Below are 12,736 nucleotides of genomic sequence, written 5' to 3' on the forward strand. Positions count from 1 at the left end.
TTTTTGTTGTTCTTTAGGTGGGAGAATGTATTTGGTCCCAATTAGTCCATCTTTTTTTTTTTTTTTTTTTTTTAGTGTGAAGCACATGAGCTTTATTAGTTCATGGGGCTTTTTTTTTTTTTGACTCCATAATTTATTTTTTCCTTTATACATTTTGAGTTTCTTCTGCATTTCAGATAGAATGAAGTTGATAGCTGAATACCATTTGGTGAATTTATATACATGTGTAATCACATCAAATACTTTGGGAGTGAACAGAAATAATAATTGCTTTAATAGATGTCATAGATTCTTATACATTAAAGGAGAAAGAAAGGTTTTGTTTAAAGGAGAAAGAAAGGTTTTGTCCAATTAGTCCATCTTGCCCACTCCTGGTTTTTCAGCTGAGATAAAAATTCCCCTTTAAAAATTCACTTTAGAAAAAAAAATAAAAATAAAAAAAATTAAAAAAAATTCACTTTAGTTATTTTTAGAAGCTTTGACAATTGAGATTTATTCCCAAGTGTAGCTAATAAAGATATTATATTATTCCAGCTTAGTTATTTTGAACTGGACAGGCAAAAAGAGTAAGAAAAAAGAATTCCAGCGTAGCTGGAGTGTTTGACTCATGAGTAAAGCTTTAAAACCAAATGTGCTTGGCTTCTCTAAATTACGTATTCCCAAACTGTATTGCCAGAAGGGAATAATTGTCTATAAGGACTTTTAGATTGTCCACATCAAGGAGACATAGTAACTTGTTTAGATTAGTCACTAAGGAAAAAGTTAAGGGGAATGATTGAGTATATAAATATTCATGATGAATTATTCAAGAGGGACAGTATTGCTTCTGACTTACACAAAGATTCATATCTGAAGAAGTTGTCAGGATTTAGGGGCTAAACTCACTTAGAAATTTAATCAATAAAATCCTCAAGATATAAACTGATCCTAGGCATTCATTACAAATACACCAACTGTATTTATTATTTATTTGTTTGTTTGTTTGTTTATTTATTTAAAAGATTTTATTTATTCATGAAAGACACACACACAGAGAGGCAGAGACAGGCAGAGAGAGAAGCAGGCTCCATGCAGGAACTCCAGGATCTCGCCCAGGGACGAAGGCAGGCGCTCAACTGCTGAGCCACCCAGGCGTCCCAATAAACCAAGTTTTAAAAGCAGTTTATTTATTATCTGTGTGACTCTAAGCAAAGAACTTGATCTTTCCAAGTCTTGATTTCTTTTTCCATAAAAGGTGAATAATTTCACCTATGTTGTAGGTCTTCTTTTAAAGATCACCTGGCCCCGTGTATTTGAATAATGTAGCACAGTTCTTGGCACATCCACTGTGCTCAAAAATATTTATCCTTTCTTTTGCCTCAGATTTAGAAGCCCCTCTGCCCTTTTAAATTTGAATTCCTTAAAAAAATAAAAAAAAATTTGAATTCCTTTTAAGTGTCAATATAACAAGTCGTGCTTGTCTCAGTTTTGACGAACATGACTCTTCCTCTTAGATAAAATCCTCACTATATCATGTCTCATTTTATTTTATTTTATTTTATTTTATTTTATTTTATTTTATTTTATTTTATTTTATTTTATTTTATTTTATTTTATTTTATTTATCTATCCATCCATCCATCCATCCATCCATCCATCCAACCTATTTTTCTCAAACTGGAACTGTCCATCTTACTTCCCTGTCCTGGTGTTGGATCCCAGAACTCGTATCCTCAGAGTCATGCTCTGCTACTTCCTCTGACTCACTTATCTTGTCTAGTTAGTGGCTTTCCTTTATCTGTTGACTGTATTTGTAAAGAGGTATTTGAATCTGATTACATTTTCCTTGACACTACTGATACTTTAGAAGCCTCACGATTTGTTACATGGAGGAGTGCTGTGGCCTCTCACTGATGTCATCCTCTTCTCTCTGTCCTGTGCACTGTGCTCCACAGTGCTTCCACGGTTCTTTTCCCAAGATCTGGGCTTGCAATTAAACTCTGTTGTTTAAGATACTTTTGGATGAAGTCCACACTCCTGTGGAATGTCTGCAGAGCCATCCACAAGGAAGTCTGAAGCTTCCCCTTCATCTTCCCTCCCTCCCTCCTTCTACTTTCCCATCTCTGTACTTTATGCTTAGTCCCTCTGAACCATGTTTTGTTTTTTCTTAAATAGTATGCACTTTCTTAAATAGTATACACTTCCTATCTTTGTTTTTTCTTTTTAATCTATTTTCTTTTCTCTTTTCCCTTCTGCTAGTCCCAATGTCACTTTCTCTAGTAAATTCTTTCTACCATCTATGGAAGCAAATTTCTTTAATGCTTTATTGAAATGAGTGTATGGATATGGCTCATTTCTCTGTCAATGAGTTTTGGGTAGAATTTTTGGTTGGGAGAAAAATATTTAATTCTTTTTAAGGGCTTAAGACATGGAAGGAATTGAAACATTTCAGGAAATCTTGAAAAGGATTGAATTCTGGTAAGTGTTGTGTTCTCTAATTGGGTTGTAGACCCGATTCTACATGAAGCCATGTAGATCATTAACATCTTGGCTGAGGCATTGTTTCTGTATCTTTTTTAGATACCCCAAAACTCCCCAGGTTTGTGGGTTCTACCATGCCGTCATTCATTCATGCAAGCATGTGTCTTAACCTCCTTTCCTCCCACCCTCACCCCAAACCTTTAAAGAGATTTTACTCTGTGCCAGGTTGACTTGCTGCTATTAAGGAAGAAACAAGCATGGGCCACACTACATCACCCTTCAGTTTCTCTGTAGTTAAGAAGAAAATCTGATCTAATCCAGTCCTGTTGATGTTGTTTCTTTTCTTCTCTCTCTTTTAAAGATTTGTGTTAGGTTTTCCTTTTCTCTGACAAGTTTGGTTCTGCCCCTTTCTATTTCAGAACCATGTATTTATGTGTTTTCCTGGATGCATCAGCAGTTTGATTGCCCAGAAATATTTGGATACTTTAAATGTGTCCGGTATAGTTCTGTGCACTTGAAGTTGACTGATGAGCAAGATGAAGTCTACATCCTCATGAGGCTTCCCTTCTTTTGGGGGAGGCAAACAGCAGACCTGTGAGCAAACAGTAAAACTATTCCTAATAGAAGACATTTTATGAGGTAAATAAAATAGTAATGAGGGGTGAAAGGACACGTGTTGCAACTTTAACCACGGTGATTGAATAAGGCCTTTCTGTAGATGATGTGTGAACCAAAGCCTGAATAAAGAAAAGGAGATAGCTCTGTGAATATCTGTGGGAAGAGCATCCTGAGTATCAGGAGCAAAAGCTCAAGAGTCTGAGTCTAGAGCAAGCATGACATGTGCAGAAAGAAAGAAAACAGGCCCAGTGCAACTGGAATATAGTGACTGAGCACAGGGTCTGGTCACATGGTGTCTTCTAGTGCATGTTGAGGAGGCTAGGCATGGCATTAGTCTCCTGGTCTGCTTTAATGGAAGACTACAAACCTCTAGCTTAAAATAATGGAAATTTATTACCTCATAGTTTTTGAGGCTAAAATTCCAGCATCAAGGATGTCAGCAGGGCCGTGATCCCTCATCTAGCTTCTGGTAGTATCTGGTATTCCCTGGCTTATAATTACATCCCTCCAATATCTACCTCTGTCTTCACCTGGTCTTCTGCTCAGTTCCTATCTATGTGTTGTCCTCTCTTCTTGCAGTACAGTAGTCACTGGATTTAGGAACCACTTTAACCTAGTATGACCTCAATTTAATTATATCTGCAAAGACCCTTTTTCCAAATAAGGTCATTGTAGTGCTCACTTCTGTAGCACTTATAACAAATGAGGTCATCATATCAGTCAAAGTTCTCAAGGGAAACCGAACCAATAGTGTGTATAATCATATGCAATTATGGAGGCCAATAAGTCTCAAGATCTGTAGTCAGCAAGATGGAAACCAAGGAAGTCAGTGTTAGTTCTAGACTGAGTCCAAAGACCTGGTGGTCATCAAGATGGCATAATTCCAGTCCAAAGACTCAGGAAGAATCCACTTATCAATTGAAGTCTGGAAGCATTAAAAAAAAAAAAAAACATTATCCCAGCTCGCACGCATCAGATGGAAGAATTCTTTCTTAATCTGAGAATGTTCATTCTTTTGTTCTGTTTCTGTTCTGTTTGGATGAAGCTCACTCACATTAGGGAGGGCAGTATGCTTTACTAGGTCTGTCAATTTAAATGTCAAACTCATACAAAAACACCCTCATGGCAATGCCCAGAATAATGTTGGACCGAATATTTGGGTACCCAGGCGCCTAGTCAAGTTGGTACATAAAATTAACTCTCACAGTCTTATTCTGAGGTTCCACATGGATATGAATTTTAGAGGGATGCTGTTACACTATTCAACCCACTATGTGTTCTTTTTTAAAGCCACTGGAAGATAGTAAAAGAAATATTGTTATAATTTTTGCTTTAAAATGTTTATTTGCCCTTTATATGAAACAACAGATAAAGATAAGACCAAGAATGCAGTCAGGGAAAGAAGCCAGAAAGGACTGAGTGTAGATGAGAGCCAGTTACCATGTGAAGTGTGTTGGAACAGAGGGTTGATAACTGAAGCTGGAAGGGTCCATGACTATACCTGATGCTTTCTTCATGCCTTTGCCCCCTCTTTTTTTTTTTAATAAATCTATTTATTAAACACCAAAAACAATCACTAACAAGAATGATGACAAACAGAAAAGCAAAGCAAATCGTTTCCCTGAATATCACCTACACTAGCCTTCATGTTCCCTAAAATTTCCACTATTTTCTTTTAACTTCTCTGGTACTAAATTATAAAAGTTTTCAGTTGAGGAGCCAATTTTATTTTTTATTTGCCTGTTTATTTCTTTTTTTGTCTGTAGAATTTTTTGAAGTGTAATTAACGTATGGTGTTCCAGTAGTTTCTGATGTACAGCATATTGATTTGATGATTCTATACATCATGCACTCTTCACCACAAAATTGTGTCACCATACAGCATTATTACAGTATTATTGACTATATTCCCTATGCTGTACTTTTCACCTCCATGATTTATTTATTTAATAACTGGAAGTGTGTACCTTTCATCCATTTTGTCTCTTCTACCCCCACCTGCCTTTCTTCTGACAACCACCAGTTTGTTCTCTGTATTTGAGTCCATCTCATTGGGCAGCCTGGATGACTCAGTGGTTTAGTGCCTGCCTTCAGCCCAAGGCCTGATCCTGGGGTCCCGGGATCGAGTCCTGTGTCAGGCTCCCTGCATGGAGCCTGCTTCTCCCTCTGCCTGTGTCTCTGCCTCTCTCTGTCTTTCATGAATAAATAAATAAAATCTATTTAAAAAGTCCATCTTTTTTTTTTTAGATTCCACTTAAGTGAAATCATATGTATTTGTCTTTCTCTGACTTTTCTCATTTATTGTAATACCTTCTGGGTTTATCCATGTAGTCGCAAATGTCAAGATCTCATCCTTTTTTATGACTGATTAATATTCCATTGAAAATATACCACATTTTATTTATCTTTTCATCTATAGTTGGACTTGGGATGCTTCCATATCCTGACTATTGTAAATAATACAGTATATACAGGGATGTATATATCTATTCAAATTAGTGTTTGCATTTTCTTTGGATAAATACAGTAGTGAAATTGATTATATGATATTTCTGTTTTTAATTGTAGGCCTGTTTTTACTTGAATTCCCCTAGTAGTAATTCCTTTTTTTTTTTTTAAAGCCATGGGTTTTTTTTAAATTTTTATTTATTTATGATAGTCACACACACACACACACACACACACACACACACAGAGAGAGAGAGAGAGAGGCAGAGACACAGGCAGAGGGAGAAGCAGGCTCCATGCACCGGGAGCCTGACGTGGGATTCGATCCCAGGTCTCCAGGATCGCGCCCTGGGCCAAAGGCAGGCGCTAAACCACTGCGCCACCCAGGGATCCCTCCTAGTAGTAATTCCTATTCAAATATATTTGGTGTCTTCATTAGCTATTAGTAATCCTTTCTGCAAGGCACATTTCCTAGGATTAAGATTTCAAGTTTTTAAAATTGTCATTATGTTTTTTTTTTAAGATTTTATTTATTCATGAGAGACACACAGAAAGAGAGAGAGAGAGAGAGAGAGAGAGAGAGGCAGAGACACAGGCAGAGGGAAAAGCAGGCTTCATGCTGGGAGCCCGACATGGAACTCGATCCCAGGTCTCCAGGATCAGGCCCTGGGCCGAAGGCGGTGCTAAATCGCTGAGCCACCCGGGCTGCCCCTGTCATTGTGTTTTAATATGCTACAGAAAATCCATGAATGAGCTTGTTTTGTGACCTTTACTAGAAACGCACTTGGTCATGTGATTCTTGGCATGATCCTCTGCTTTTTACTCCCAAGAGAGAAAAGCCTAGCAGGAAGATGGGTAGGCAAGGATGTCAGACATAATTGGTGATGTGGAATAATTTTTAAATATTCTATTTAAATTGGCCCTAGGGTCAGAGCACATATCCTCATCTAGGGGTAGAGTACACATCCATCCCATACTCAGAGAACTGTAATAATAGCCATGGCCTCTCTGTGTAGATGTCTAATGAATAGAGCACATCTATTTTAGATGGATAATCAATTTTGAAACCCCTTGTTGTAAGTAAGATTTTAAAACAGAGATGTTAACTTCATGAGTTTAATGAGGAGCTTCAATAATAGCTTAGTGACAGAGATGGAAAGAAAGCCAGGTGGGGAGCAGTGAAGAAGACTAGAATGAACGTTTAATGAATATCCACTTGCACACTTGAATGTCAGCAGCAATGTAGTACCTCCTGGAAAATGTCTTTCAACTGTGCATCCCATTACTATTTCTGCAGCCCATGTAGCCTGGCAATTGAGGCAGAATGTGTTTGTAAGAAAGCTCTCCTTTGCAACATAATGAGATCGAGGTGTGTAATTTGCAGAGATTGCTGGAGCAGTGGTCAAACCTAAAAAAAAAAAAAAGAAAAAAAAGAAAAAAAGAAAGAAAAAAAGAAAACCCAGCAGAATGAAAAGAACATGTGAAACAGGAGATGGCTTATAATGAGCCCCGAAATCGTGTATCAGATGGCCAGCAGGCTGGCTTTTCCTCATATCCTTTGACTTCTCACTGATAAACACATCCCTCTTGCTCTGTTTTCTAAATCTCTCTATACCTCTCGCTTCTACCTCGTGCAATGAAATTATGAATGAATTGGCATTTCTGCCATTTGGAAGTAAGAATGAAGCCCTTTTCATTATTCAACAGAAGTATTTGCTTAAACATGGGTATGTAGTATTATTTCAGATGCTTTTAATCAAGGACACTTTTTTGTCGTTGCATTCTTTTTTAAAACATCTCTTTAGTTTTACAAGCTTTTAACTCCTTGCCTTTTCTAAATTTTATGGTAATTTTTACTGTATAGTTTGGATGGAGTTTGCCTTCTTTCTACAGCAAAAAACAACAAGAAGACCCCTTTTCATTAGATATTTACAAGGAGCAACACAGAAAGTTGAAATGAACCTGATTCCATCAAATGGTTCAGTGGTCAAGGCATCACTATCTCTTTGCTTTCCTAACCCTTTTACCTCTTGGAGTCTGTCTCTTTTCTATGTGAGAAGTCGGTGCCACTCCCTAAATGTACATCTGTAACTTAATAGTTAAGAAACTCATTTCAAACAATAGGAGAGCTATCTCTGTCTCTGACATGTATCTACTTTTGTAGCATAATCTGGCTTTGCCCATGGTTTTCAGGTATTTGTGGAATTTCTGACTTGGGAGAAAGGTTAATGCTATCAAATATTGGCATCTATATTTAGACATAAATTAGGCATACATATTGACACTACTCTGGGCCTTCTGGCCAGCAAGGCCTACAGGATGTGATGTATGTCACTGGAGCTATCAGTAAAACCATAACTTCTGTCCTGTGGCTGGTCTCAGAACTTCTTTTGTCTGTATCAGATGGTGGAGGTCTTGTTGGTGACCAGGGATAGTGTCCTAAAATATAAGACCATAGCCACATTCTTGAGATTGTAGAAATGGACAAGGAGGTACCTCTTTCAAAGATATTTCTGTTCAAATTTTCCAGTGATGATTGAAGGGAGCTGGCATTTAGCCAAGAAAAATATGGTGGAGAACAGTGTAAGAGGGGAAGAGATGTCAATGCTTTGGATGTTTGGTAAAGTAGATTAGAAGGGTTTTTTACAGTTTTTTGCCAGATTCAGGAATCACAGCTTAATGCCTCCAACTTTTTACTCTTTAGAAAAAGAGATTGAGTATAGTGGGTTAACAAATGTGGGTAGCCTCTGACCATGAGTTTCTGGTATGCTTTCTAGCAAATACTGAAACTCTAATGGACTTTTAATGTACATGAGGATATAGTGTCTGTGTTCTTTCATGTGTCTGTCTGTGTTTGTGTGTGTGCACGGGGGGTGTTATAAGGCAGGGTGCTTAAATGCTTTGTTGCATTATGTTAATGCCTCGGCAGTGCAATCAAATTCATGTCGTAATTAAAGCTGTCAGTTGGAAGGCAAGCCAATCGCCACGAAAACACAGCATAACAAATGAAGTGAAATGATTCTGCGTGTAGCTATACAATGCTTCGCCAGGCATGAAATTAAATAAGTAATTTGATGTTGACATCAGAAATTGAAATGATACCCACTGTTCCCTCATTCAGGCAGACCTGCATAAACAATAGCCAGAACAAATATGCACAACAAAGCCCTCTTCTCCACCCAGCTCCCTGAGTAATGTACAATATATATGCAAAATGAGTATAACAGAGTTTTCCGAAACCTGAAGGATGTAATTTTCTTTGGTATACAATAAGATGATACATGTGTGTGGGGAGGTGGAGAGGTGGGTTTGGAGGGGTACCTCTGCTTGTGGATAAAGTACATCTGCACTAAGGGAGAAAACCCTGAAATAAACAAGTCCCATGTTGATTCTGAATAATTCATCCTAAAACAAGTTTACCTCCCCAGGGCATAACTCTAGGGTGGTGGAGACCTAAGTTGGCTTTTGCCTTCCTCCACTCCTTGGAGGGCTCTGGGTGCCAAAAACAGGTGATGCTGTCATATGGCTAATCACTGCTATGAGGAGCTGTCTCCATAGCTACTGTGGATCTCCCTACCTACCATTTATGGGATTGAGAATGCAGCAAGACTTTTTAAAATCAAATCCAGTGTGCAAGATCACACATCTATTGTCCTTTATTCCCTTGAGCCTGTCTGAAACACCTACCTAAGTGGAGAAAGTTTTGCTTTGGGAAGTGCATTTAGGAATGCCCTGGAGCATACTATTCTTGTTTGATATGGATGCTGTTGATACTTACTTAGAGCACTGTATTTCCTTCTCAGAAAACCGTTTAAAATCAAGAGAATTCGCATGTACTATATTTTTGGAGATGCTACATTCACCTAATCCTTTTTTTCCCCTATACAATCCAATCTCTCATGTATTTATACATTAATTAAACAAATACTTGTTACGTGCATCCTGTGTGCAAAGCATTGTGCTGAGTACTGGGGAAGCAGTGATGACTTAACCGGATGGTCCCTGCTACCTGTAGTTTGCAAAGCAGGGACAGGACATTTGGGTGGAAGAGCTAGAGGTGAACTGAGTAACCACTGTTTGGAAGTGGAAGTCAAGTCACCCCAGGGAAGGCATAGCACCTGATCCATGCAAAACACCAAGCCAAGACCAGAAGACCACCCCACCACTAGCATTGCTTTTGTTTTGAGCTTATTTGTGACCTTTCTTATTCACTAAAAGGAAACTAAAAATTTTAAAACTTGTAATGAGAGGTTTTTTTTTTTTTTTTTAAGTACAAACAAACATGAATCATAGACAAGTTTAAAACAAAAAACAAGTTGTCTTTTTGGGCTCTTTGCCCAAAGAAGTGATGCCCTGCAAACCCTTCAGAACTGTTATTTTGTGGTTGTTGTTTTCTGAGTGTCAGAACTATGGAAGCCTAAGTTGATAATTCTCATGACTAAAACCTTCAGGAAAATGGTGCTTTTCACTGCTTCCCTTTACCCACACATTCTTTTCATTTTATTCTACTAATTATGTTTACAAAATGTCTCATTTTTGAAAAGCACTCTGTGTGTACTAACTGGTGCCTTTAGGGAATAAACTGGCAAGTAGGTCATACACTGGAAAAGTCATCCAAACCCACTGGGCTTTCATTTTCAAGTCAGTCTGGGCTTTTTCCTCTTGCCTGCCCCTTTGCGGCCACAAAACTGAGTAGCTTGAGACCAGGGCATTGAATGTCAGCAAGTCAGGGAGGCAGGCTGATGGCGTGTCTGTTTAGTCTCAGTGCAGGGCGAAATGCCATCATTAATTCATTACCCAGCTGCCTGTCAAATAAATTGGCAATTACGTCCACCGCAGAAGCTTGGAATTCAGTAAATAGCACGTTAGCATCTCTGAGTTGTTGAGAGAAGTAAAGGGGAAAATTAAGCCAACACGGTGTTTGTATCAGTAGCAGATGACAAGGGGCAGCATACACTAGTGATGTAGCGATGAAATACCCGCAAAGGGCTGCTAATGAGCTGTGTGGATTGGAACGTGTTAAAAACCATTGCTGATTTTCTACTTTGTCTTTATGCTTTATTACAGAGTTCAGCTCCTTCCAGCTTGGGAACAGGCTACTTCGTAAGTTTATCTCAACTTCACATGTGTGCCTTGCGTTGGCCTTGATTTACTTCTATAATGTTCACTCATTAGGATATGGAAAAAAAAATCTGAGAAATCCCTTCTCAGTCCTAAAGAGCAGACTGATACCCATCCTTTCATCAGGATTATTATATTTTTAAAATGCATCTGAGCTATTGGGGATAGGATCGTAAGTCAGTCTGAGATGTAGATGTCTTTCCCAGGGCAATTCCTCCTTCCCTGGCAGTGTAAAGGAAACCTGATTGGCTCACGCCATCTTTCCTACATAATTGTGTTTTTTTGGTGAGAAGTGTCATGTGGAAGATGGAATTCAGATTGTACAATGAAGCTTTTACTCATTTCTAATATCTCTTAAAGAATATATATATATATATGTATATATATATATATATATATATATATTACACAGTGAATTGCCTTTTTAAAAAATATTTTTAATGAGAGGTAGGGTTTTAAGGAATGTTTTCCCTTACCGTCTGAGTATGTAACGTTTAGATTTCTTTTGAGTGATCATGGAACTCCTCATTTTAGCAAATATAAGTATTTTATCTTATTTCTAGACATTTCTCTGTCCTTTGGGAGGGGTGAAGATGGTGTCATACCTCAGGGATTATCTCATAGATAATTTTCTCATAGAGAAATTGTCACTTCATTTATTTATAGCAAAATTACCCTTTTTGGATTCAATAATCTTTTTCAAAATATAAATATAAAAGAGTTACAGATAGGCATTATTTACACAATAGGGAAGCATGCTAGAGTGGAGGGTTTTTGTGATATTTAAAGGAATCTGATTTGTGTTCTGAATAATGAACACTGATACTCTAATGCCTGCTCAGCATTTTCTGAAAAAATAATGAAATCATGAAAATAAAATGGAAAATAATTATTGATTCAGTTTAGTTGCCTTTAAATTTCTTCCCTCTAAAATGCTAATTATGCTGGCTTTCTTCTGCTCATGGATTTCTCTTCATACATTTACATTAAATATATGAAAACCAGCATCATTTAATTGAATGATAAGTCTTTTCCAAGCTTGGCAGAAGTAGCATATTCTAAATGTTGATTTTTTTTATCTTTATCTGTGATAATGCAGAGAAAACAGATAAGGATAAAGATTTTTTTGGTACCTGCTTAATACAGTCAGCACGCTTATCCTTGTTCCTTATTGTGGCTGAATATTCATGCTTACAGAAACAAGCAGGATGCTGAAGCAGTTGAAATAACAGAAGTAGTCCATCTGCCATGTCTTCACACCAGGCTGGATGTGGGTTGTGATGCTAGAAGTAAAATCTGGAGGCTGCCAGTGTCTCTTCTCTGTCCAAAAGCTAAATTATCCCTTTTGGCTTTCTTCAGTAGAACAAAGCCAAAACCACTAACTTAGCCCTTGATCATTTCGAGACTGAACACTCTAGTATTTTTCTCTTTGTCAATATGATAGCCCTGAAAGAAGAAAGTCTGTAGAAACATCAAGAATTTTATTTTTATTTTTGTCACTTATTTTTCTAATTCCAGGAGTGTTTTTTACTCTTTAATAATAAGTTCTTATGAGGAAAGAGTCTGCAGTTACGAATCTAAAATGATTTTCATATTCACACAATGTTAGATGAGTATACAAGTTTGTTCTTTGGTAAAATTGCTCTTAGTATTACTTTGCTTACATGAAAAAAAATATGTACCAAATGCATATTCAGCTCTGAACTATGACAAAAATGCTCTACTTAGAATGTGTTTCCAATAATGGGTTTATTTTGTTATCAAAGTGCAAAATCCATTGATATTATTCCCAAGTTCTCATCAAAAAAAATGTCTTCTGTTTCAATTTTCATGCCAACAATATCACATATAACAGTTGGTTTCAGGTACTAACATCAGCATCGATGAGTTTCATGCTTCTAAGTGGAAATAGTATATTCACAACATATAGGAGTTTTCTGTCAACATATTCTTTACATTGTCCTTTATGACCTGCGATGTCATATTAGCCTTTACTTATGTCTGTAATGAAGGCTCAGCATCAGGTAAGTAGAATGGTGATACATAGACTCTTACTTCTTTTCAGCATCTCTTTGAAGTATGGACAAAG

At 37.4% G+C, this 12,736-nt stretch overlaps 1 protein-coding gene across 3 annotated transcripts in view; it reads left to right on the forward strand.

Moving 5' to 3' along the window:
- Positions 1-12,736, forward strand: part of AUTS2 (activator of transcription and developmental regulator AUTS2) — a 1,136,649-nt gene that overhangs the window by 520,434 nt on the left and 603,479 nt on the right. For all 3 annotated transcript variants that reach the window (XM_055340077.1, XM_055340076.1, XM_055340078.1), the window contains exon 4: positions 10,594-10,629. In XM_055340077.1, coding sequence (XP_055196052.1) covers positions 10,594-10,629 — 36 coding nt within the window. The remainder of the gene's footprint in view (positions 1-10,593; positions 10,630-12,736) is intronic.

The sequence above is a fragment of the Nyctereutes procyonoides genome, unplaced genomic scaffold (assembly GCF_905146905.1).
Source record: "Nyctereutes procyonoides isolate TBG_1078 unplaced genomic scaffold, NYPRO_anot_genome, whole genome shotgun sequence".
Taxonomy (NCBI): domain Eukaryota; kingdom Metazoa; phylum Chordata; class Mammalia; order Carnivora; family Canidae; genus Nyctereutes; species Nyctereutes procyonoides.